This window comes from Glycine soja, chromosome 12, assembly GCF_004193775.1.
Source record: "Glycine soja cultivar W05 chromosome 12, ASM419377v2, whole genome shotgun sequence".
NCBI lineage: Eukaryota > Viridiplantae > Streptophyta > Magnoliopsida > Fabales > Fabaceae > Glycine > Glycine soja.
This window is the reverse complement of record NC_041013.1, coordinates 43,330,914-43,358,535: the sequence shown is the minus strand read 5'-3', so window position 1 is coordinate 43,358,535 and position 27,622 is coordinate 43,330,914. Positions and strand designations below refer to the sequence as shown.

Genomic DNA, 27,622 nt, shown 5'->3' with positions numbered 1-27,622 from the left:
CCAATACAGATAAAAGCCTGTAGTTGAATCATGTTAAAAAGATATAAAGTTTATTTCAATAATAGTTAGATGTTGAAGGTCTTTATTTAGAGAATATCTTAGTGTAATTTCTCTTAACATAAAAAGAAAAAAGTGAAGATTCCATCTGGCCCCTAATTAGTTCGCATTGGAGATCAGAAAAATGTACTATACACTATACCAACTGCACTTAAGGAGAGTCTTGGGAAATTAAAAGCATATTCCATCATGTGCAGTAATTAATTAGGTTCGACCAAAACAATACAAGGTAACAAAAAAAGAAAATTTTAGGCAAGTAAAAATGTCTCTACTTTTCTATATAAAGACACCCTTATGCACACTTTAAGATCACAACACCATCTCTCTTTTTGATCCATTTTTCATTCGTTGTGATCTTCCTCTTCCTCGTACACAGGTACCATATTGTATTCCAATAACTAGTTCATTTCATGGGTCATGCAAAACAAAAACTCATATGTTTCATGATTTTTGGTTCCATACGTGTCGTGTTTTCAATCGGCACTTTTTTCCACTTGTTGTAAGCTGTTTTAATATCACTCTGCACGTGTCATCCACTCACCATATCATGGAAGTCAATGTCATCAATATTTGCGGGCTGTAGAAATAATTTATGGATGCTGTTTTGATTTGGCCCCTTTGTTTTAGGTTCATAGTTTTCATTCATTTTGTGTCTTTTTATTTATTTTATTTGTTCATGTGGGGTTATTGGTTATTTTTCTATGATCGGTTGATCACAGGTGAGGGACTGAAAGGTAGCAATGGCGACCAGGAACTTGGAAAAGATGGCATCCATTGATGCACAGCTTAGGCAATTGGCTCCTGCCAAAGTGAGTGAGGATGACAAACTGATTGAGTATGATGCTCTTCTGCTGGATCGGTTCCTTGATATCCTTCAAGATTTACATGGGGAGGATCTGAAGGAAACAGTGAGTTTTTCTTTTTTTGGCTCTCCTAATTTGATGTCTTTGTTGTTAGATTTTGATTTGGTTACTCATTGTTTGGTCTCTCATGTCTCAATTTTGCTGTGAAAGTCTAATACTGGTTTGGTGAGAAAAAAACATGGGATTTGGATTGACAGATTTTGATTACTGGGTCAGGGGTGTGGCCCGTGTGGGTTTGGAGAGTTTTAAGGGAAAATAACTTTTGATATGTGGTTGTAGGCAAGACAAAGGCCTTTGCATATGGGATTCTAGAAGGGAGATATTGATTGATCCAAATCATGTGAACAATATTTGTTTATCTATTTTAAATTTTAAATAGTTTTCTTAGAATTTGGGATCGGGCTCACTTAATATCAAAAGTTAGTTCTTAGAATGAGAGTTGTTGTCCCCACTTATATAAACATTTTTAGACATATTACTATTCAATGTAAGATCATTAATACACCCTCCCACCCTGGGACTGAACATCTTGAGTGTAAAATTTGCAGGATTATACATTTAGGAGTGGTTTGATAATGATCCGATAATGGGTGGTCCAATAGTCCCAACAACAACCCGTAAGATAGACTATGATACTATCTTAAAATTTGAATTTGGTTCTAACTCAACCTAAAGGCTATCTGATGAGTATATACTCATTTAGCCATATCACTTTTGAATGTAGATCTCCAACAAGTTTGAATATGTATTTGACTTACCTCTAAGGATACAAAAATACAAAACATGACCTACTAGAATTTGACTCGGCTGCACTTTATGTCTTGCAGATTGAATGTCAAGTACTATGTAGAAGGTAGATATGTAATCAGTAAAATAAAAGGAGCAATCATGGGATATATTCTTAAATCTTAAGTTTGGCAGATTTTATACTCTACCTTGATTTAATAATATACTGGATATTATGTGTTCTTGCATTTCTCTTTGACTTTTATGAGCTGGAAAACTGTTTCGCAGTGATGGTTAAGAACTTAAATGTTCTTGTGCAGGTTCAAGAAGTGTATGAACTTTCAGCTGAGTATGAAGGAAAGCATGACCCTAAGAAACTGGAAGAACTTGGAAATTTGATAACCAGTTTGGATGCTGGGGACTCTATTCTTGTTGCCAAGTCCTTTTCCCACATGCTTAATTTGGCCAACTTGGCTGAAGAGGTCCAGATTTCTCGCCGCCGAAGAAACAAGTTGAAGAAAGGGGATTTTGCAGATGAGAACAATGCAACTACAGAATCAGACATTGAAGAAACTCTCAAGAAACTTGTATTTGACTTGAAGAAGTCTCCTCAGGAAGTTTTTGATGCACTGAAAAACCAGACTGTTGATTTGGTTCTTACTGCTCATCCTACTCAATCAATTCGTAGATCTTTGCTTCAAAAGCATGGAAGGTTTGTTACAAAATATAGTATTTTTCAGCTTCAGTATTCACTTTTGTATTTTCTTTTTTTAAGTTTTTGCATAGTCACATAGTTAACAAAATTGAGCTTTATGGTTTTCATCTGCATTGCAGGATAAGGAATTGTTTATCTCAATTGTATGCCAAAGACATTACTCCTGATGATAAGCAGGAGCTTGATGAGGCTCTACAAAGGGAGGTGATTATCAAAACCTTTAGGATTTAGTTTGATGTTTTGCCAAACTGCAACAAGTAACCATTACTTTTTTTTTTTTTTTATCACATCAATGCCTTTGCTTGGAGTTGATTCTGCAGAAGAAAAATTGTTCAAGTGTGAAAAGAAACCAATGCACAATTTTGTCAATGGAATCGTTAACAATTTTCTTTTGTTGCTTTTTTATATGTAGATTCAAGCTGCCTTCCGTACAGATGAAATCAGGAGGACCCCTCCAACACCACAAGATGAGATGAGAGCAGGGATGAGCTACTTCCATGAAACAATTTGGAACGGTGTTCCCAGATTTCTGCGCCGTGTAGACACAGCTTTGAACAATATCGGGATTAAAGAGCGTGTTCCTTATAATGCTCCCCTTATTCAATTTTCTTCTTGGATGGGGGGTGATCGGGATGGTATTAGTCTTATTTGTGATTAAAAAAAATAGTGTATATTATCATAGTACACTGGACATATGGAATGATATGCAAATTAAATATGGTACAGGTAATCCAAGAGTAACTCCTGAAGTGACAAGGGATGTTTGCTTATTGGCTAGAATGATGGCTGCTAATTTGTATTATTCCCAGATAGAAGATCTTATGTTTGAGGTAATCCATAGCTCTGGCATGTTCATAAAATGATCATTGTGGATGGTTTATTACTCTTGAATCATTTTGCTGATTTCCCTTCTTGTTTCTGTAGCTCTCTATGTGGCGCTGCAATGATGAACTACGCGTTCGTGCAGAAGAACTTCACAGGTCTTCCAAGAAAGATGAAGTTGCAAAACACTATATAGGTGTTTACCAAACTCTTTAAACTCGGGGGATATGTGTTTTACTTTATTTTGTATGAAGCTGTAAACAATGATATCTAAACAAGGTCACATCACAATGGAACAAGCTGTTGTTTACTTGTGTCAATTATCTAAATGGTGAAAATATGTTGGATTGTTTACTCATGTGATAATATTTTTCTTTCTTCATGATGCAGAATTTTGGAAAAAGGTTCCCCCAAATGAACCATATCGTGTGGTACTCGGTGAAGTAAGGGATAGGCTCTATCAGACTCGTGAGCGTTCTCGCCATTTGCTTTCTAATGGGTACTCTGACATTCCAGAGGAAGCCACTTTCACCAATGTTGAGGAGGTACATCCATTGCTTTTGCTTTCGTGTACTTTTCCATTAACACAGTTGGGGTTTTATTATACTGTTGCTAGCTATGTTTTTTTGTTAACTTTTAGTTATTTAACATATTAGTTTTTGGATGGATCATGGATGAATTTATGTTTTCCTTGGATATCTTTATTTGACAGACACTAACTAAAGTTAATTTGTGTAGTTCCTGGAATCTCTTGAACTATGTTACAGATCACTATGTGCTTGTGGTGATAGAGCAATTGCTGATGGAAGCCTTCTTGATTTCATGAGACAAGTCTCCACTTTTGGACTGTCACTAGTGAGGCTTGATATCAGGCAAGAGTCAGATCGTCACACTGATGTGCTGGATGCCATTACCAAACACTTGGAAATTGGCTCGTACCAGGAATGGTCTGAAGAGAAAAGACAGGAATGGTTGTTGTCTGAGTTAAGTGGCAAAAGGCCTCTATTTGGACCTGACCTTCCTCAAACTGAAGAAATTAGAGATGTTTTGGACACATTTCATGTCATAGCAGAACTACCACCAGACAACTTTGGAGCCTATATCATATCAATGGCAACTGCACCATCTGATGTGCTTGCAGTTGAGCTTCTACAACGTGAATGTCACATCAAGCATCCCTTAAGAGTTGTGCCATTGTTTGAGAAGCTAGCTGATCTAGAGGCTGCTCCTGCTGCTCTGGCACGGTTGTTCTCGATAGACTGGTACAGAAATAGGATCAATGGGAAGCAAGAAGTGATGATTGGATACTCAGATTCAGGGAAAGATGCTGGGAGGTTCTCTGCAGCATGGCAGCTATATAAGGCTCAGGAGGAACTTATAAATGTTGCCAAGAAATTTGGTGTTAAGCTAACCATGTTCCATGGTCGTGGTGGAACTGTTGGAAGAGGAGGTGGACCTACTCATCTTGCTATTCTGTCTCAACCTCCAGACACAATCCATGGATCACTTCGTGTGACAGTCCAAGGTGAAGTCATTGAGCAATCATTTGGAGAACAACACTTGTGCTTTAGAACACTACAACGTTTCACTGCCGCCACTCTAGAACATGGCATGCACCCCCCAATTTCGCCAAAACCAGAATGGCGTGCTTTGATGGATCAGATGGCTGTCATTGCTACTGAGGAATACCGTTCCATTGTATTCAAGGAACCACGCTTTGTTGAGTATTTCCGCCTGGTAAGGACCACATTTAGTAAACAACTTAATCAAGTACTTATTCATTGAGTTCTTATCAGATGACATATGAGCTTGTTAATAAACTTGATTGTGAAACATGCGGAAATAAGTTATAGAAGGAATAGTCCATGCATTTATAGTGTAAAGAGTTTATATATTATCATCCAATCACAAATTAACACAATATGATAAATTTATTAATTTTTACAATAACTACTTTCAAAGTCATACCCTACCATGATTTCTGATTCATCGACAATGTAAAACTTTTTACACCAACATTGCATAAAAATTAAACTCTAAATAAAATTTGTAAGCCACCTGCATGAGCTCAAATAAGTCCTTAAAAGGTCCCAAGATCTAATTTTATCATCAACTTCTCATTTAAGTAAAATGACATTTAAATGATGACAATCACTGTCAACTTTGTTTCATGTAGGCTACACCAGAGTTGGAGTATGGAAGGATGAATATTGGAAGTCGACCAGCAAAGAGAAGACCTAGTGGAGGCATTGAAACACTGCGTGCAATACCTTGGATTTTTGCATGGACTCAGACAAGGTTTCATCTTCCAGTGTGGCTAGGCTTTGGAGCAGCATTTAAAAAAGTCATTGAGGAAAATGTTAAGAATCTCAATATGCTGCAAGAGATGTACAATCAATGGCCTTTCTTTAGGGTCACACTTGATTTGGTGGAAATGGTGTTTGCCAAAGGAGATCCGAAAATTGCCGCTCTGAATGATAGACTCCTTGTTTCAAAGGATCTGTGGCCGTTTGGGGATCAATTGAGGAACAAATATGAAGAAACTAGGAAACTCCTACTTCAGGTAATGCCACTTCAACCATGTAAACATTACATGTTATAGTTTTGAACTCATTTCAAAAGGGCTTTCATTAAAGGCAATAAGAAGATAAATGCATTGATCTTCTCCATGAACTGGTGAGAGAAATAAATAATTGGAAGGTGTAGGAGTAGGACTATGGATTGCACAAACACATAGGCACATGCATGCATATGCACATATTAGAACAACATGATTATAAATCTAGAAAAGTAATATAAAATTGATAATATTATTTTTAATTTCTTTAAAAAATTGGCATTAGGCCCCCAAATACCTAACATGGCCCTGCATTTAGGTTGTCTGATCGGAAATCCAAACACACTATTAATGTTTCTTAACATGTGTCCATAACCTACAGTCAATTTCTTTGGCCAATATTGAACTTTAAACACCCCAAAACAAGACTGATGATTGGTTATTTCACTAGATGATTTTTTGTATTCTGGTGTACTTGTAGGTGGCTGGACACAAGGAAATTCTTGAAGGGGACCCTTACTTGAAGCAAAGACTCAGGCTTCGTCATGCTCCCATTACCACCCTCAATATTGTCCAAGCTTACACATTGAAACGTATCCGTGATCCTAACTACAATGTGAAGGTGCGCCCCCGCATATCAAAGGAATCTGCAGAGGCAAGCAAATCAGCTGATGAACTTGTCAAATTGAACCCAACAAGTGAATATGCCCCTGGTTTGGAAGACACACTCATTCTCACTATGAAGGGTATTGCTGCTGGCATGCAGAACACTGGTTAAGTTTGTTTGAATACTGAAAGTGAGTGCTCTAGTTTTGTTCTCAGATACACTTTTTTTGTTTTGTTATTATGTTGCCCCACCTTTCTGTACAATTTGGTATGCTGCTCTAGAATTCCAGAAGAGCTAGCTACCACACAAATGAATCAATGACATTGATCTGTTATGTTTCTTATGCTTAGTACCGTTACTACACCCTTCTATACTTCTTTGTATCTTGGTTCCATAAGGTCTTGTTTTGTTTGACATCATTAAATCAAGGATGTGTTTAGTACTATCTATATGTATTACTAATAGAGGGTTTGTAGTCTCATGACATGAGGGGAGAAATAATAAGGAGAAAAAAACAATAAAGTAAAATGAATTAAATTTCTTTTAAAAGTTAAAATCAATTTCTTCCGCTTTAACTTTTTTCTTCTCTTAATGCATGTTTAAATTTACTTAGAGCGTGCTTGGAAAAATAAAATTCCACCTTCCAATGCTCATAAGCACATTGAATGTCAATCCTCCTCTTATGACTGGCTTTTAACATGATAAACGGTGAATCAAACACACCTTTGGTCCATCTAGAATCAAGTTGAAATATTAGCTAATTTCAAATAAATATTTTGCTTCATATTAATAATTTGATCGTAAATTCATAATTGATTTTGTGTTGTAACAATCTCACCTAACTTTTGTGCTGAATAAAAAATTATATTAAAATTTATTATTAACTTTTACATCACTTAAAAATTAATTTTAACAAAATTTATAAATTTTTTTATCCAAAATCAATTGTAGAAATACTTAACCAACAAAGTATTTAGTTTTGTGGCGCGGTAAAAAAAAAACTTGCTCAAATTTTCATGTTCATATGAAAACAATTTCTTATTGCTTTCATCTTTTAACATTTTTACTTGGTTTTTGTCTGCTCCATTTTTTAAGTGTGAAATAAAGTCACCTTCGCAACACATAAGTTAATAATATTTTCATGAAATCAAAATTATAATAATATTGTCCTTAAAATTATTCCATCTCTTATAACTTATATTTTAATAAAATTCATGATTAATTACATCACATAAACTGATAAAAGTTTATCTTATAGAAATAAAATTTCTTCAAATCAAACTGTAAAAACACGAGTTCAAAAGATAATCAAACTCATAAAAAAATTATTAAAATAAACCCATAAAAAGTTAATTCCTTTTTTTTCTTCATTTTCTTATAGGACTTACGTTATTCCCAATACTATATAATATTTTGCATATTTTTTTCTAAGCTCTACCATTATTTGATCACCTATTTATTTAGAATGGTTTTTAATTAGTTAATATTAATACAGTTTTTTTATTGGTGAGAATTAAAAATAATATAAGATTTTACAACAATTCATACACTCTAGAACAACTTATACACTAGTTGAACCCAAACCAAATTAGAAAACTTGTCATTCAAGTCTAATATATATAAATAAATTCATAAAAAGTAAAATTTAAAATAACAAATTAAAACATTCCTTAATTGCTATCTAATCGATGAATGTCCTTTATTCATAGGGTTTTTTTTGTTTAAATTATATGTATTTTTAACAGGGAAAAATCCTATTCTAGGAAATAAGGATACTCACAACTAGAAGATGAAACCTTTGATTCAGACGCCCATTGTTCATAGGTTGGAAAAACGATATTATTAGTTAATAGTTATGAAATTATTAATTAAATTAATAAAAGTAAGAGAGAAAAGAGAAAAGAAGGAAGCAGCAGCAGAGACAAAAGTGAAGAGTTTGCTTTGCGAGGAAGTAAGTAGGAGATGCTCTGAACTTTCAAATTTCTTCAATCCCTGGAAAGAGAAGAAGAAGAACGTTCTAAAGCCAATCCATTTTCATTTTGAAAGATCGTGATCGCAATGGCGCTCTCCGCCGTGAGGCAGCGGCGCTCGGAGCCGTCGGATCCGTCACCATCAGAACCGTACACGAAGCTGGACAAGCCCGAGCAAGCGGAGGAGAAAGACGAAGGCTTGGGGTGGGTTTTTCCGTTTGTGGCTCTTGGATTATTGAGGTACATGAGTGCCACCTCCAACATCATCCACGATTGCGACGAGGTCTTCAATTACTGGGAGCCCCTTCATTTCCTTCTCTACAAAACTGGCTTCCAGACATGGGAATACAGGTTCTGTTCTGTTTTTCTCTCTTTTTTGTTTTTTGTTGTTGTTGGGGTTCAGTTTGGGGAAGATGGGTCAAGGGAGAAGAGAAAAAGTTTTGATTTTTATTATTTGGGGTGTGTTTGAGTAAACAGTTTAGTTAAATGCTTATCGAATAAGTTATTAACTATTATATGTTTGCATAAACTTCTGTATAAGCACTTATAAGAAAAGAAAATAAGTATGTAAAATGAATTGAGCTTCTTTAATAAGCTAAAATCAACTCATGCAGGTCAGTTATGGGAGAAGTTAAATGAAAGAATATCTGTAAAAGTTAAATGTTTAAGTTGATATATTAACTTATGAAAGAAGTTAAATTCGTTTTACCTTTTTTTTCCTCATATAAGTGCTTATGGAGAGGTTTATCCCAACAAAGCCAATGTATAAATTGTTTCTAGAGGAAATGGAGTTAAACTGTTTTCATTTAAGTTTTAAAAAGTTTTTGTAAGCTATGGCGGGAAATATATTGAAATAAGCTGAAAACAGTTTATACTTTATAGACATGTCATAAGTTAGTCTGGTAAGCTCTCAAATATTTACGTAAGTGCTTATTTATGTTGTAAGATAAGCCCAAATTAGTTGTAAAGAAGTTCTTCCAAATGCACCTTTAATAGCTTGTAGATGAGAGGAAAAAAGATTATTTTGATGATGCCTTTATTAGGTTCATAGCTTGCAAGAAATGAATTAAAACTAAGAAGAAAAATTCATTAGTTTCAGTTCAGGTCATGGTATTGACAAATGACAAGTGGTGCGTGCTTGGTTGCAGTTCACAGTTTGCTCTTCGGTCATATTTGTACCTTTTATTTCACGAAATAGTGGGTCGACCAGCTTCATGGTTGTTTAGTGAGGACAAAGTAAGGTTCCTGCTGTGCTTACTTTTGAATTGTTACAGATTAGATGAAAATGTTTATGCTTTTCATGTTACTGTTGTCTTTTCCTGTTGTAGGTGAGAGTGTTCTATGCTGTGAGATTCTTTCTCGGTCTTCTCTCTGTTTTAACTGATACTGTTCTTGTGGTAGCTCTTTCAAGAAAGTATGGAAAACGACTTGCTACGTATGCACTTGCTATGCTGTGCTTAACCAGTGGCTGTTTCTTTGCTAGCACTAGTAAGTGATCCTTTGGCTTTTTATTTTTTCAAAATGATTTCTTGCCATCATCTTGTCATTATGCATACTTACCTTTGAGGAATAATAATGGGTGACCAAGTATTATGTATTCCATGATTCTGTATTCCAGTCTAAGACGTGGGACTCAGTTTTGCTAATGTTCTTTATCAAACTTTTATTATCTCTAGGTTTCTTGCCGAGTTCGTTTTCTATGTATGCAATATCTCTGGCATCAGGTTTATTTCTTCTGGATAAGCCTGCTGCGTCAATTTCTGTTGCTGTTATTGGTGTAATACTCGGCTGGCCATTCTCAATCTTGGCTTTCCTTCCAGTGACACTATATTCTCTATCTAGAAAATTCAAAGAGGCATTTATTTCTGCGGCTGTCACATCGATTATTCTTCTTGTAAGTCAGACCATCTAAATTATGTTTATACCATCTAATGTTGTATATAATATATAGTTTTGCTTGCATCCTATTATGTTATTAAATTTCCTGTGTCATATTTCATATTCATATTCTTTACAATGGAAGCATATTTAAATTTTTTTACAGGCATTGTCAATAGTTACGGACTTTTACTACTATGGAAAATGGACTTCATCTGTCTTGAATCTTTTGATATACAACGTAGCTGGAGGTGGTGAAAGCCATCTGTATGGGACAGAAGGGCCTCTGTATTATCTGAGGAATGGATTTAACAATTTCAACTTTTGTTTTGTTCTTGCTCTGCTGTTCTTGGGGATTTTGCCTATTGCAAAGAAGAAATATGCACCAGACCTACTGATTGTGATATCTCCTATATATATTTGGCTGGGGTTTATGTCTTTGCAGCCACACAAAGAAGAAAGGTCTGGCTAAATTTTTACCTGGTCTTCTGTTACAAATTTAATCATATGATGCTATTTGAGACAAACACTTTTATTCACTTGCACAATGCACACACAATGTACATTATTATGTTTTATGTTATGAGATTGAAATGGATATCAATCTCTTATTTGCTCCACTTTTGGTTTATACAAGTCTACAGACCTTCTATTTTTGGTAATCTCCAATATAGGCTCGTATTTATAAGTGGGTGCTTAGATGGTTTTGTTTAGATTTAGAAAGTCAGGTATTGCCTGTGAATTGGTGCACTCACCTATAGTTAAGAACATGGAACCTTGTTAATTGGGCTAGCTTGTAGTAAACAAGGCACTCTTTTTTAAGTTGCGGTGGAGTTTATTTCCATAATATTTACACTTTTGCAAATTTTCTTTTGTGCATTCAGCAACTAAGGGAAGAAATTTGGAATAAGAAAAACTTCAGTTTAGTATCAGTTGTATCTCCAATTTATTGAAAGCATGTTGATCTTGATTATATTATTGGGCCTGCTATTAATTAAAAATCAGTTTCTCTAAGTTAAGCCCTTTTGTATGTGTGTATTTTCTGGAACTCTGGATTTAGCTGTTCATTAAGTGAATTCACAATCAGTTCTTCACTTCTGAAGGGATGTGATTTTTGCTCCCCCTTTGGATAAGTCTTAGCTAGACACTGTAAATTGGATTTAATGATTGTGATTTAGTTATCCTCTACATTGATAATTGTGAGCTTCAGAAGATAAATAATAGTGGACGGGGTAATTGTTTAGTATTATTCCTTCAGCTTGTGCAGTTGAGTGAATTATGATTTTTGTTTTTCATTGTGTTACTATAAAATCTATAGTTGCATTGACATGGATAATTTGTTTTTCCTCCATCTGTGCATGCAGGTTCCTTTATCCAATATATCCACTTATTTGTGTAGCTGCTTCAGCTGTCATTGAGAGCTTCCCTGATTTTTTCCGTAGCAAATATAATCCATACGATCGTTCTATAATAGTGACGGTAAGATACCAATTTACTTGAGATTTGGATAGATCTTTATAGATCCAATATGGAAGCAATAAATATATTCTGGATTCCACTTGTGCTAAATGCAGGTTGCCAAAGTTATGAGACCAGTGGTTCTTAGCCTTATACTATATGCCTCTCATGCCCGTACATTTTCTCTGATTAATGGTTACTCAGCTCCCTTGGAGGTTTACAAGATCTTGGAACACCATGACGCAGAAAACAGTGAGTCAAACATCTGGTGGCTTTGTTTCTATATTTTATGAATGGCCCCTTTTCTAAATGTGATTGAATGGAGTAATTGGATCATGTGTGATAGAGCCAGAGAGTAGTTAGTTAGGATAGTTATTAATTATTTGGAATAGTTAAGGGCCTGTTTGGGTAAGCTTCTTTAGAAGCATTTCTAAGATTAAAAAAAAAAATAAGAAAAAATGAGACGGACTTCTTCATAAGTTAAAATGAGCTATCCATTAGCTAATTTGTAGAAGGTCTCTCGTACAGCTTCTCTAAAAGATGAGAGGACATCTACAAATTAGCTAATGGATGACTCATTTTAGCTTATGGAGAAGCTCATTTCATATTTTTCTTCTTATTTCTTTCTCCTAGAAGTGCTTCTAGAGAAGCTTACCCAAGCAGGCCCTAAATAGGATATGGGGGTAGAAGAGTGAGCATTCTGTTTGGAAACTGAGCATTCTCTCTGTTGTAGAAAGGTTAAAGACCTGTTGTAAAAGGGGAAACACTAGAAAGGAGAATGCTCTCCTCAGGTTCTACTTCTTCATTTGTAACTTAGTATACACTGCCAAAGCATGCTCTCCTTTTCTTTCTCTGTTTTTTGCAACTATCTCTGAAAACTGAGATGCTGTTTCTGGGTTCCTGACAATGTGTCATAAGGTACTTAAAGAAACTAAGGCTGCTGTGCTGCTTAAATTTGCTTATTCCTTTGTGAGAATTTTACATTTTTTATATGTCTGGAAACTGAATTGTTGTTAAATTATGTTCATGAAACTGAAGTGTTGTAATTAACTTGGACTATAGCAAACTCATTTCCTGTACTTTCTGTAGTGAAGTTTTCTATTTGCAAAATTTTGCTACAGCTTTCTTTACATTCCTCCTAATCGGTGTGGTTCTGTTGTTGATCTCTCTCTCTCTCTCTCTCTCTCTCTAGATGCTATATTTTGCCATTATCTTATAGTCTGGACTAAATTTTCGCTGTTTATTGCAAGCTTCTGTATCAAATATCCATCAAAATAGCACTTCCATGATATTCCCTCTATTTTTTTTGTGGGGTGGGGAGGACAGCAGTCAGAGAAACTAGTTTCGTTGGCCAGATTTATTTGGTATTTTGAGATAAAAACATCAGAATTATGTACCATTTTGTTCCTTTGTATTTCAGATTCTGTACTTTGCATTGGAAGTGAATGGCATCGCTTTCCATCATCATTTTTCATCCCAGATTATGTAGGACAAGTTCAATGGATTGACGATGGATTCCGAGGTCTTCTTCCCTTCCCATTTAATTCTACCCTAGGGGGGACTGCAGCAGCACCACCATATTTCAACGACAAAAACATGGCATCAGACAAGCAATATGTATGTCCTCTTTAATTACATATATAGGTGCTAGACTGCTAGTACTTTTGCTCTTACAAATTTTTGTTGGAAGGCAACTGACTAGTGACTAACATTGATTTGACAGCTCCATGATGTTGTTGCTTGCACTTTCCTTGTCGAGCTGCAGCTAAAGCGGCCTTACCTGACTCGTGGAAGTGACTTGTCAACATGGGAGGTAAAAGTAGTGCTTGAAGTTTCTCAATTTGAATTCTAATATTTGCTTTTAATTGTTTGGATATTGTTTGTATTTCAGCCTATTGCTGCATTGCCTTATCTGGACAGGGAGCTTTCGCCAGCACTGTATAGGTCCTTTTTCATTCCTTACCTTTGGCAAGAGAAGAATGTTTTTGGCATGTATAAGCTGCTTAAAAGAAGAACCACCTGATTTTCTATTTGGGTGGGGGGCAGGGCAGTAAAATGTCCTAGATTATGGTGGATTAACAACAAAACCATTTTTGTCAGACAGTAAGCTTTTAGGATATCCCTCATCTGTTGTTGAATATTTGATTTAGTTCCTCGAGTGTTGTCAGATGTCTTTTGTCCACGGAAGCATTCAGTTTATTAATCATCTACCTATTAAGTGTGTGTTGGGGTGAGTATTTGCAAACTGGATTTGGATAATCTTGATTTTGCAAAATTGTTTTGGTTAAAATTGAGTTTGAAGTGATTTATGTTTAAAAACTTTTATTTCAAAAGAAAACTTGTAGTGAAGCTTAGTGTGTAGTTTTCAATCCAGAACAAATGCTATATAAAAGTTGCTTCTGATAGAATTACATTTTACAAACTTCTCCTGTGTGAAACATTGGCCTAACATTTTCCAAACATGTGAAAATATCTCGAATACACCCTTATGGAGCTTCTAGAAGTGTGTATAGGTGCTGCAATTGCAGCAAATTGATGTTTAAAAACTTGATTTTGAATAAGCTTGATTTTGTAAAATTGATTCTGGTAAAAAGTTTGGTATTATAAAAGGGTAATGTTTCAATTGTTAAAATCAATTTTAAATTAATATTAATGTGTGTTTGGTTTGTATTACAAACCTACAAAGGGACTTGCAAAGGGAAGTTCAATGGAAAAGATACAAATTTAATTCCACTTTTTATGCTTTGGAAAGTATGAACTTCTCTCATTGCAAACGGGTTTCTAAACATTCCTAGTATATATAAATTTTATATTATTTTAAAAAAAATTAGAAACATCATGATAAATACAAATCAGCTGATTTACAAGCCCTCGTTTGCACTATGCAAACGTGTTTCTACAGACTTGTTATGAATGTTTGCAATTTCCTACGCCTATCCCTAGGCCAGCAAAGTAGATGAAAAATGTGTTTGGATTCAAGTTTTCAACATGCTTATTTTTTAATTTTCACATCAAATTCATATTAAAACATAAAAGCTTGCTTCAAATTGAATGTGGATCTGTGGTTAAAAGTACTGAACCAGACATGCATGCAACCATTCCACATATCCTATGAATCTTAAAAAGAGCATTGTGTGCATCTATATTTAACCAGGAAGTGCATGCAGCCATTATGTGAATCTTAAAATGGCCGCATCTATAACAAAATGAGAGTGCATATATTAATGTGGATCTGTGGTTAAAAATACTGAACCAGGCATTTTCCTTTCTTAAAAGATAGTTAAATTACACGTTCCTCTCATTTTGTTTTAAAATATGAACTCTCCACTTTTGAAAGATAAATATACATTATATTTGATTTCAGTTTAATATATATGAGCTTTTTAATGTTAATTTTCTACCCTTTTAAAGCTTGTAATATATATATATAGATAAAAGTTGGCATGCTAAGGCGTCACAACATTAGCTATAATTTCAATTATGTTGCCACTTCAGTCTATGCCTATCAGCAGCAGTACACAAATATATTTGTGAAATGACAAAATTTAGATACAGTTTCCTAGGTGCTTTTAAATATTATTTTTCGATCAAAGTTAAAATTTCACTTTATAACCTACATGATAAAAGTTTGCATCAAATGTAAGCATATATTACTTAGGTGAACCTCTAATTTTGATTAGAGAATAAAAAGACTTTCTAAATTTTGTTCTTTTAAGTAAAGTCATTTGTTATACTATTTAAATACTCGTCCAAGCAGCACTTCTCGTGAAACGAACCAAAACATGCCATAAAAAATGGCAATTAATTCTCATCACTAGGAAAAAATAGTTCAAGTTAAACTAGATTTTATTTTTAAGGCTTAAGTGGGGCCTGAACTAATATAATTTGAGTTTGATATGTTTATTAATTAAAGATTTTTTTAGGAGCTTAAAGCTTGATTTACATAAAATTTTAATTTACAAGCTTATTTATTTCAAAACGTAGTTTGTGATAATTTAACATTATAAGATTAAAATATATGCATGTTAAATTTTATAAGAATGAAATCTAACATTATATGATATAAACATATTTTTAAGGTTTGATATAATATTCATAATAACCTATTTAAAAATATATTTTGAAATAATACATTTAAATAAGACATAAGCTTATTTTTTAATAAACTTAACTATAAGCTTTAGTCTACCGCTTTATATAGATCAACATGATTAACATTTTAAAAAATAAATACATGTAAGATTTTAATGTATTATATCAAATTTAATTTAATAATAACACTAATAATGAATATTTATTTATGATTTTTTAAATAGATGATCTTGTTAGGTCTAAAAAGCTTTTTAAATAACCTAAAGCTTAACCTGCTTAACTAAATAGACTTTATTAAAAACCTTGGCCTAATTTATTTTTTGAAAAAGGCTTAATCTAACCAGAAACTGATGTAGGTTGAGTTATAAATGTTTGTGGAACGACTTAACTTATTTTTACTCCTACTAATAACCTAGAGTGTATTAATGCAAAATTTATTGGGTTATGATAAAAATTACTGGGTTGGCCATTAGTCCAAACATTCAATAATGAACTGTCAAAGAGCATAAAGTAAAGTATGGCTTCTGTTCAATTGAAGCTTCAGGAAACCTCCCTCTCATCTTCTGATTTTGGACACACTAGTACTGATTACACTTTTACCATATTGAGTAAAGCTTGGATTGATTATTCTATCCTATGTGTCTTCCATAATCAGAGTCACAAAAATATAAATCATGATTATTTTACATTTTTTAACACCTTTCTTTACAGTCCTTGAAAAAGACCTCTTCGTTGTTGTTTACTCTTTTTCTCTCTTTTACATCACCTATCATTTCATCACTCGTCATAAAAGTGTAAGTAGGAAGTGTAAAAATAAAGGTGATATGAAATAAATTTTCATTCACGCGAAAACTTAGGTTCATACCCAAGAGAGTTTTTGTTCTTGTGTTATCAAGGATTTTGGGGGATTGCTTGATCCCAAGTTAACATCTCACTTGATCGTTTTGTCTCCAACTCACGTCCTTTGTTCAAAAACTACTGATAAAAGAAGAAAGAAAGGTACAATATTATTGATTGTGAAATGTTTGGAATATATGGTAGGTAGAAACATCACCTCTTATATCGAACAATGATTAAAGACCACCACTCTAAGACATTCCATTTTGCATAAGCTGCCTCATTGTGTACATCAATACACCTATGCAATTAAGACAAACAAAGCAGATGTGTAGTTGTTGTCTGAAATTGGTGCTATAAGATCTATGATTGCCAAATTAAAGTTATGTTGTTTGAAGCATATTACGAAACAGTAAAAAAAAAAATACAATTTAATCTGGAGAGCAGTTGACACTGCATTCATGTAATACCTTTTTTATTTCATTGATCAAATGAATTTTACTGAGCACTAAGATTTAATATTGTGAGAGGATTCTTAAGATCATTAAAGAATGAAGGTTAAATTATCAATGTAACAAATCAAAGTTCCATCGATTACATCCAAAACCATGAGACGCTTGAAATGTTTATCATAGAATCCACTTACAAGTTGAGGCTTATCAGCCTTGAAAAATCATCATGAAATATATTCTGGTACACCAAAAAGACGCACGCTACTTAAGAATTGAAGCTGGCAGAGTTTACAAACACTATCTTCTCTTAACCCATCGATGAGCTTTTTAAAGATAAACTGTGAGGCACATGCAAGTTAAAACAGACCATACCTAAATTGCAATAAGCCTATTAAGTATTAACAATGCAACTAACTTGAGGTTGGAACAAAATGCATAAAATATAGTAGTAGTATATAAACAGTAACTTCGCTACATTTGTAATTGAGCAAGAAGAATAAGAAATCAATCGATTAATTGGATCAATCAACATAAAAAATGTGCAAATTGGTTTGCCTTGCCGAAAACGCAATCAACCTCTGTCGCCATGATTTGCATTATTTTGGCTATATATGATTCATGAAATTAACCACTTGTATAAATCCTAACTATTTCTTTCTTTCTCCAAAAAATAAAAATAAAAAACTATTTCTTTCTTGCTTCACCATGAAATTAAGCAAATTGTTCTTCACATGTACGTCTTGAGTCTGTGAAGTGAATTCAGCTTCACTATTGGGCCTTGCATGTCGACTCATCAACTCCAAAGTAAATTCAGATTCGGGTCTTCTTTAGATTTAGAAGCATAACCTTTTCTTAATAACACCTTCTAGTTCTTAGTTTCTCGCCGGTAAGTCACAATATTCTACAATAAATAGCATCATAGCGGTTTCTTGCAAAATTTAATTTTCTTCTCCAATAAGCAATAATTAACTGAACTTAAATTGAATATTGAATCTTAGAAATGATTAATTTGATATGTGAATTTTAAAATATAATTATCCGTACGTATATGCTGTTCTTCTTTCAAGTTACAAAGTCAATTTCATGTTAATGTTGGTTAATAAACATTTAACTGATTTTCAAAAAAAGTAACATCAAATAGAAGAACTGCAGAGCTATCATAGACAACATATAAGAAAAGATGGCTGGAATTTTCTAATTAATGTGTTATAAAATTAAGGCTAAATCTTCATCAGCCACGCATTTTAATATTATATGAAAAAATATATATCTTTTCAACTTTACCCGATACTATATGACTAACTAACAGGTGCCCTAGAGTGTCTGGACAACCAATTTTAGTGACATGGTGGACAACCGATTTATGTCCCCAAAAAAAAATAATGATGGTGACAGGGCGTCTAAAAAGTAAAAATGATACCAACCACTTTGCTCTTTTTCTCCTTTATTTGGGAAAGAATCTTGGGGATCAATCATGATCATTAATCCTTTCAAATTTACTTCTGGTTTTGGTTCAAAAATATTAAAATAAGATGGGATTTTTATTCAAATAATGCAACTTTAAAAACTGTTTACTACAAAAAAACAAATACTAACAAAAAGAAATTGGGTGGACAAAAATAGAGAAGAGAAAATTAGGGAGTACCAAAATAGATCGGAAATTGAATAAATTTTAGGAATGTTTAATTTGAATGAAATAGGAAAAAAATGTAAGAAAGGGTGAAGTAGGAGAAAAAAAATCTATGAACAATCAATTTTTTTTGGTGATATTCATTTTTGGCAGTTTTAAAATAGCAGAAAATGCTAAAAACTGTAAAAAAAAAATGTCCTCAGCTAAACAATTTTTGTTTGTTTCTATTTTCATTCTTCCGGACACTCCACTTGTTATCTCTTATATTTCCTCCTCCTTATTTTTTTTCTCTACCAAACATACCTTAATTTTTTTTCCTACAAAACAACCTTAATCTATTCATTACTATACGACAAAATATACCAAATGCAATGATATTATGTGTTACATGATTAGGAGAATTTTATTGGATTGTGATGTTACACGGTTGACGTAATTTCACTTTTTTGAGAAGAAAAAAAAAACCCCACAGCCAATAGATGTCACACACACACACCCATGACAAAATTGTAGCGAACAATTAAAAGGTGATTTTGAGTTTTGATAAATATTTAACTTAGTTATATTGTTTGGGTAGAAAATCTCCAAAAAGAAACACTATGGAAGGGACTTTACAAAAATAAATAGTTCAAGGATAGTTTTAATACTACCTCAAAATAAAAAATAGTTTTGATACCAACCAAATAAGTCCAATTGCAACCTCCAAATATCTCGAGAAATATCACACTCATTGAATAGACAGATAGATATCCCCCGCGTGGCTCTACTTGATTGGCTTGATCTAACTACCGTTCAACGCTTAACCATGATGTAATTTGATTTCATCCTTACGTTTCAATTAATATTTTTAAATAATAAAATTTGATTAGAAATTCTTCTTTATTTTTTTGTTCCACACATTCTTTTATATTAATTTATATAACATTTTAAGATTTGTATTCTTTTCCTTGATATCTTAACTGCAATTTTGGTCCAATTTTTTTAAAAAATCTACAATTTTGATCCCTAATTTAAAATAAAAATATTTAATCTCCTTATTTTTTAAATATGTAATTTTAGTTCTCTTATTTTAAAATAGAAAAATTTAATCACCTAATTTTATAAACTTCATAATTTTAATTCTTTCATCAAATTCAAAAATTTATTATCATTAAAAAATTAATCTGATATGACTTAAATTTAATGATGTGAAATAAAATTATTTATTTAACATATGTTATAGTTAATATTAACCTCTTCAAGAAATCAAAATCACAACTTTTACAGTGAAATATTAAATGTTTTTGTTTAGGAGGATCAAAGTTGTGAATTTTAAAAAAATAAAAATAAAATGTCTTTATATTAAAATAAAGAATCTAAAATTTTAAAAATAAAAGAATCAAAATTTGTTTAATACAAACTTATTCTAATTTCTTATTATAGTATAATCTTATAAATGAATGAAGATTAAAGTAATGTTAAGAAATGAAAGAAATATTAATTATAAAAAATTCAAAGGGAGTGAGCGTAACTTGTTTTACACTAGCAGATAAAAACAAAATCCTGAATAGCTATCAAAACACTAGTTTATACTTTATAATACCAGTTTAATAACTATGTAATGATATTTTATATCATTATTTAATTATAAATAATCGTTTAAATTATTTTAAGATAATAAGAATTTAATGTTTATATATTAATACTGTAAAATAATTTTATATTATTATTTAATTACAAATCAGCATTTAAATTACTTTAAAAAAATTATTTTAAAAGTCTATAAATTTGCATGATAAATTATGATTGAATGACCATTTTAAAAAATTTATACTATCAGTGCATAAGTATAAACTTTTTTCTCTTATTTTAAAAGTCAATAAAATTATGGTAATGATGAATTCTGATTAAATAATTAAGTAAAATACATTCGATGTTAGTTTTGAATGCTTAATAATTCTATTTTAATATAATATAATATTTTAAAAATTAGTTAATATAAAATTATGAAAAGATAAGTGAAATAAAATTTTAAATTAATGTAAAACAATTATATTTTATAAAATAAAAAATAATAAGAGAAATGGGCTTTTGTAAATTAATATTAATTCTTTATTTAATTAGAAATATTTTTCTATTAAATAAAAATAAAAAATAGCAATCATTAATGAGTAAATTACACTAATTAATCTTAAAATTTTGTAAAATTATACAAACTTTACTTATTTTTATCTACTTTTAAGCTAATTTTTTTAATTTTTGGAAAATACAGGTTGATATTTCTTACATATTATATTTTAAAAAAAAATTATCTAAACCACAAGTATTTTTCACTTGATATTATTTTATTCGAGTCAGGTAACATCATTGTAAATAACAAAACTCTTCCTTCTTAATTATTTAAAAAATATTATATTTTACTCCCTAATAAAAGAAGTTACTATAAGTATTATAAAGGCAAAAAATATTTATGTAATTTTAAGAATCTTTAAAAATATCCGTGTAATTTACTAAAATTAGTAGTTTGTTATGTTTGATAGCATTGCCCAACTACAATTTACTGCATATAATAAATTTATTAATTTTTATAATAATAATTATTTTAAAAATCATATTAATAATGAAATTAAACCATAATATAAAAAATATTTTACGTTATTAATTTATGGTCATTAAACTGATATTTAATTGATAGTAGGCAACTAGGCATGGGTGCATGGCATGGCATAGTCTATTCCTTAACGATGGCAGTTGAGTCCACACGGGCACAACTACGCCCATGGGTCCCACTTCCCAATCACTGTCCAAAAAAGAAAAACCTGTCACCGGCAATTCCAGGTTACCTATAAATTCTCCGAATCTTACCAAAAAAAACAAAAAAAAGCCGCATCTACCTTTCACTTCACTTGTGGTTTTTCACTCTCTCTGTCTCTCACCACACCACACTGAGGAGGGAGATAGTGGAAGGAACACTCAAATGACTCAACCAGCCATGGCTACCTTCTCCAAGGAACGCGAGAACTTTGTCTATGTTGCCAAGTTAGCTGAACAAGCTGAACGCTATGATGGTTCTCTCTCTCTCTCTCTCTCTCTTGATTTTCACTGTGAACTGTGAAGTGAACACTCGTTATGGTTCCTTTATTTTAGCTGTATTCCACTTTCAATCACGTTCCAGCATCTTCTTCAGCAACCCATTTTCTCTTTTTCCTTATAACAGCATATGTTCTGATAAAGTTTCAATTTTTCCATAAAAGCCCACTACTCTTTCACTTCTGCATGGAACTGCTACTTTATTTTACATGCCCAAATCACCATCTCAATTATCAGGAAAGAAAACAGTAAAATTTGGATTTGTAGTAGTGTATTGCCATTGTATGCTAAGTTTGTTAATTTTTATAATAATTACTTTAAAAGTTATACAGACATGATTTTAGTGTTGTCAAGAGTGTGAAAATTAAACTCTATTTATTTGTTATGTGTTTTGGAATTTGATTCAAGAGTGTTGAGTTGTGGAGTATCATATATAATTACTTTAAAAGTCATACATGACATGATTTCTGAGTAGATGAGGCTGTGAAAATTAAACTCTATGTTTATTTGTTATGTGTTTTGGAATTTGATTCAAGAGTGTTAAGTGGTGGAGTATAATAATAATATAATAATTACATTAAAATTCATACCTGGCATGATTTCTGAGAGGATGAGTGTGCGAAAACTAAACTCTATGTTTATTTTTTATGTGTTTTGGAATTTGATTCAAGAGTGTTGAGTGGAGTGGTGCGGTGTGCAGAAATGGTGGATGCCATGAAGAAGGTGGCGAAGCTGGACGTTGAATTGAGTGTGGAAGAGAGGAACCTGTTCTCTGTTGGGTACAAGAATGTGGTGGGGTCACGGAGAGCTTCATGGAGGATCTTGTCATCGATAGAGCAGAAAGAGGAGTCAAAAGGGAATGAGTTGCATGTTAAGCGTATCAGGGATTACAGGAACAAGGTGGAGTTGGAGCTGTCCAACATTTGCAGTGACATTATGATAGTTTTAGATGAGCATCTTATTCCATCCACTAATATTGCGGAGTCCACGGTGTTTTATTATAAGATGTATGCTTTGTTGTTTTCTTCTTTGTGGGGGTTTGAAGTGTTTTTGTGTGTGATGTGCATGCTTTTTTGGCTTTTTAAGCCTTTTTTTTTTTTTGAGTTTTGACTTGGATGCAGGAAAGGAGACTATTACCGGTATTTGGCAGAATTCAAGGCTGGTAATGAAAAGAAAGAGGTGGCAGATCAGTCACTTAAAGCATATGAGGTATTTGCTGGAGGTAACAAGGATTACCTCTGTATAATTAAGTTTGTCTTATATTATGTATATGCCAGACTTTCTGCTTTCAATGTTAGCAGAAAGTGTAGATAATATTTATTAGTTGAAGGACAGCACCTGCTAATAATAATAATAATTTAACAGGATAATTGTCATCCTTCAATAACTATGTGTTGGTAGGTTAGGTAGAGAAGCTTTCACTTTTCATCCAAATTCTGGCCCATTTTGGATGCTGCTACATAGGAATAACATTTTCACTGTGACTTTCATTAGGGCCTTAGAAGTTTATCTAAACATTGTATTTTTTTTATAGGATTAGGTCTTATGTTAATAAACTGTCTTGTGAGTTAGTCCTTTTCTCTACATTACTGCATTAGAAGTTATGTTGAACCTTTTATTAGTGTATGATTCTTGCCTCCGTAGGGGAACTTAATCAGGTTTTATACTATTTTTTTGGCCAGTGATTTATATCTATTTTATATGTTCAACAGAACACAAATTGGATGAATTCCAAGGCTTCTGTGAGAATGTGAAATTTTCAATTTTCTTTATGCTTTATGAGGACACTGTAACTGCACAAATACTTCTATGCTCCATGAAGTGCAATATTCTTCATTAGATGCTTACGTTCTGTAATATGAAAACTTAGATGGTCAGCTGACATCTAGTGTCTTGGAATAGGAATAAGCATAAGCATAATGCACAAAGTGTTGGAATACAAGTGTGAGGTGAAGTCTCACATCAAGTAGAAGTGAAAAAGTTGAGCACTATATAAGTGAGGAGAAGACCCATTAGAGGATTTCTGGATGGCAGAGTAGTAATATATATAGGATAATTTGGGATATGGAGTTAGTATACATTATTATTGGTGCACTTCCAAATTCTTAGATAGTCGCACAGTTTCACGTTCACTCATATATTTAGTTTTTAGTGCACACTTAAAATATATGTTCATTATTTGGGGACTGGAAGTTAAAAGTTCTAAACTGTTATAGGGTCCATGTTGTTAAATCTGTATTAATTGGAAAATGTTGTAGCTTATTGTGTTAGGAAAAAGCTTTTCTAAGAGTGAGTATGTCTGTAATGTGCACAAGGGAGTATTCATCCTTAAATTTCTGTGACAAGGCCTTTTCCTCTGCAGTATGCTGAGTATTATGATCTCAATTTCATGGCAAATGGCAACATGATCAGAGGGATACCATTAGATGGCCCAATTCTGCATTGTTGCCTTTTGTTTTTCTGAATTTAAGGAATTGCCTTTCTTGCTTTTAAAGTACGGAGACGGCTGTTCCTTATGAGTTATGACCAATAATATGTCATTGGAGTTTGCACCATGTTTTCATGTTATGTTGCTCTCCTACTGTTTATTTTGTTATTCCTCAATATTGTGGTATTTTAAGTTATTTGTGCTATAGAGAAAACCTCAAATTTCCAGCTTAGATTAAAACTGTTATGATTATTTACAGACAGCTTCTACCACTGCTGAGAGTGAACTACAACCTACACATCCTATTCGTTTGGGTCTGGCTCTAAATTTCTCTGTGTTTTATTATGAGATAATGAATTCACCTGAAAGGTATGTGGAAATATTTGTGCTAATGAGAGAAAGGGTTGGGATAGATCCTTACTTCGTGTAACTTATTTTCAGGGCCTGCCATCTTGCAAAGCAAGCCTTTGATGATGCTGTCTCAGACCTGGATACCCTGAATGAGGATTCTTACAAGGACAGTACCTTGATTATGCAGCTGTTGAGGGATAACCTTACTTTATGGACTTCTGATATCCCCGAAGAGGGTGGTAAGATATAGAGATCACATAATACAATTTCTATTTAAGATTCATAGAATCTTTAGATTCCAATAATAGCTGATGTATCTGACTTGTATGCCTATTCCTCTTCACATCTGGAAATCTTTCCTTCAGTTTTCATCATCTCTTTTCCCAAGATTCAGTTTGATCCTCATGTGTATATGATATTTGTTGGAGCAAAATAGAGTGAAGCTGCCCAAACCAAATATCTTAGTTTTTAGTTGAGGTTCCAATTGGATCCACTTCTCTAAAGTGAACAACTCATCTTAGAGGGTAAAGTAATCTCAGTTGTTGATTAAAAAAATCAATGGTTGATATTACATGCACATTCATAATAAATCGTGAATGTGTTTGGAATATCAACTGTTGATTTTCTTATCAACAACTGGGTTACTTACTTTATCTTTGCTTACTTTCAAGAAGCTAAATCCAGTTCCAATGTTAACTCTTTGTTGGGGATTGTAGCTCAAACTTTTATGAGTTTGGTTTTAGTTAACACACAGATCACACATATATATGTCCATACTCTTTGGTTTAACTGATTAAGGATCTAATTTTCCATTTCAGAGGACCAAAAAATGGAAAGCACAACCAGGGGAGAAGATGAGTTAGGCCGCTAGCCCATCGTTTTGTCGTATATCTAAGATTTGATGCATTAATTTTTCTCACAAGTATATTTGCCCCATTGTGGTGAAACCTCTATTTGAATGGTGCACTGCACCTCGTCAACTTCGACTCATTGTTATTTTTGAGTGATGGCCTATTTGAATCATCTTCATTTTTATGTTATTGTTGAGTAGTTTTATTCATGTGTTTGTGACAAAAACAACATTGGCTTGCAATGCATAATTTCACTGTTTGTATCCTGTTATGGTTAAGATCAGTTTGTGGGTTAGCATTTCAAGAACTGATCATATATGAGCCAACTCTAATATTGCAATATTTAGACTTTTGTTAAGTCTCATTTTGTTAAGACAGTCAAATTAGGTTAATCCTCTACTACTATAGTCTACTACTAATAATAAAAAGAATAATATAAGAAATTTTAAGTATAAAATCATTTTAAAAAATCATTTTTTACTTTCATTTTCCTGGAATTTATCTATACAATTTATTAAGCAAAAGCCATTATAAGGAAAGTCTATGACATGTGTCGATTTCTCATTAAAAATATATCCCTTCTACAATTTAATAAAAATTATCAATTTCGAAGTATATTTAATATACGCGCCTTGGAAATTTATCTGATTATTATTATTTTTTTGCTATTGTGCTTATCTCTTTTTTTATTAACTTTTCACATATTCATTTATTATTTTGAATTTCAATGTGATATTTAGTTTATTTATTCTTTTGTAGATAGTGCCTACTAAGTGTTGATCACTAATGGTCCCCACTCATCCATATTCTCAATTACAAAAACTATTGTAAAATTTTGTTTCCCTAATTCTATAACCACATGTTCTTCCTTCCCTAAGACATTTGATCAATGATCATGCTATTTATCTTCAAAATGGTCTATTATTGCAGTAAAAATTACGACTTTAAGCTAGTTTATAAGGAACTAGTTCTCATTGTAAAAGTACACCATCAGAATGGTCCATTATAATATTCCACCAGAAAGGCTCACCCTGTAAATCACCTTAGAAGATATACCTGATGCTGTATGAAAATTCCCAGTTTCCGTGTTACATTGCTGGTTTCCCCATACCTTCCTTTTTCTCTGAATTTTCCTAAAGGGTGGGGGATTTGCATAATTGGCACGCGACCCATTCAAGAAGATCTTCATCTCTCGTTGTCCACACAATTTGTCTGACCAACCTTTGAACTGGAATGAACAAATTATCATACGTAAATTTATTTTGGCTAAACTAGACCAAATATATTAAGTATATACACACATTCTTAATTTTCAAAGCACAAAAAAATTGCTAATGAGACAATTGAAGCTGTGGTTTACCCTTCACCTGGAAACTTATATGCGTGGTAAACACGTCAAGGTCCACCTTCAACAACCCAGAAGAGTCAAGAGTAAATTGGTCCTGTTCAGTACTACATAAAGTGAACATTAATTCCCATCCTTAGATAAGCATCTTAAGATCATCTCATACAAGGGTCCAAACAAAAGTGAGTTTTAGTGCCATTTTAGATTCATGTTGGATCATCTTTGATCACGTTGAAATACCAGTTAACATGATTTTAAGTAAATATTCACAAGTTTAATTTCACTTAGAGGAATTGATTCTGGTCCGAAATTGATCTTGAGTTGAAGCATTGAAGAATTTGCCTATCCTTTGTGTCATTCCGTTTTCCATTGACCAAAACCATGTCAAATAGCAAGTCACTTTTATCTGCTGTGGCCTCTCTTGCAGCCTCAGCTATGCTGATCCGAAGCATTACCAATGAATTCATTGAAGAATTTCAAGGGATGTCCAAAAACCAAGTGTTTGAAGCTGCAGAGGCGTATTTGGGCACCAAAGCCACTCTCTCATCTCAAAGAGTTAAAACAAGCAAATTTGAGAATGACAAAAGGCTATCATTGAGGCAGGGATGGAACCAGGAATATTTTTTAGGGGGGCCAATATTTAACTCAAAAAAAGTTAATAATGACTAGTTTTTATTATTAATAATTTTCCAAAATCAGTTCAATAAGAAATAAATATCATATATCTTATGAAAGTAAATATAATAATACATCAGAATAATTGACTTCTTTTTTCTTAAATTGTTCTTCATCAAGTTTATAAGCCTGTGATGAAATATTTAAAGTGTGTGACATAAGAATAAGATGAAATAGATCGAAATCAATCCTTTTTTTTCTAAAGAATAAAGACATATTTTTGTTCTTTCTATTAATAT

General features: G+C 32.7%; 3 protein-coding genes across 5 annotated transcripts; all 3 read left to right on the top strand.

Moving 5' to 3' along the window:
- The first annotated feature begins 323 nt into the window (after window positions 1–323).
- Window positions 324–6,539, top strand: LOC114380578 (phosphoenolpyruvate carboxylase). 2 transcript variants are annotated; one of them, XM_028339699.1, is made up of 11 exons: window positions 324–433; window positions 777–965; window positions 1,967–2,358; window positions 2,481–2,565; window positions 2,774–2,996; window positions 3,088–3,191; window positions 3,286–3,379; window positions 3,574–3,728; window positions 3,922–4,920; window positions 5,360–5,746; window positions 6,222–6,539. In XM_028339699.1, exons 2-11 carry the CDS (start codon window positions 798–800, stop codon window positions 6,516–6,518), a joined length of 2,904 nt encoding a protein of 967 aa, XP_028195500.1. In that variant the 5' UTR covers window positions 324–433; window positions 777–797; the 3' UTR covers window positions 6,519–6,539. The 2 variants fall into 2 exon arrangements, with proteins under 2 accessions (XP_028195500.1, XP_028195501.1); XM_028339700.1 differs by lacking the exon at window positions 324–433 and adding an exon at window positions 541–684.
- A 1,678-nt stretch (window positions 6,540–8,217) lies between these two features.
- On the top strand, window positions 8,218–13,986 carry LOC114378108 (dol-P-Man:Man(6)GlcNAc(2)-PP-Dol alpha-1,2-mannosyltransferase-like). The gene is made up of 10 exons (XM_028336652.1): window positions 8,218–8,668; window positions 9,466–9,553; window positions 9,646–9,805; window positions 9,994–10,211; window positions 10,362–10,657; window positions 11,560–11,674; window positions 11,770–11,905; window positions 13,074–13,270; window positions 13,377–13,466; window positions 13,545–13,986. Exons 1-10 carry the CDS (start codon window positions 8,406–8,408, stop codon window positions 13,674–13,676), a joined length of 1,695 nt encoding a protein of 564 aa, XP_028192453.1. The 5' UTR covers window positions 8,218–8,405; the 3' UTR covers window positions 13,677–13,986.
- Window positions 13,987–21,509: 7,523 nt separating this feature from the next.
- LOC114380524 (14-3-3-like protein D) lies at window positions 21,510–25,641 on the top strand. Of its 2 annotated transcripts, none has more exons than XM_028339624.1 (6): window positions 21,510–21,711; window positions 22,434–22,740; window positions 22,855–22,942; window positions 24,421–24,530; window positions 24,603–24,751; window positions 25,331–25,641. In XM_028339624.1, exons 1-6 carry the CDS (start codon window positions 21,621–21,623, stop codon window positions 25,381–25,383), a joined length of 798 nt encoding a protein of 265 aa, XP_028195425.1. In that variant the 5' UTR covers window positions 21,510–21,620; the 3' UTR covers window positions 25,384–25,641. The 2 variants fall into 2 exon arrangements, with proteins under 2 accessions (XP_028195425.1, XP_028195426.1); XM_028339625.1 differs by having other exon boundaries at window positions 21,567–21,711; window positions 22,405–22,740.
- Window positions 25,642–27,622: the final 1,981 nt, after the last annotated feature.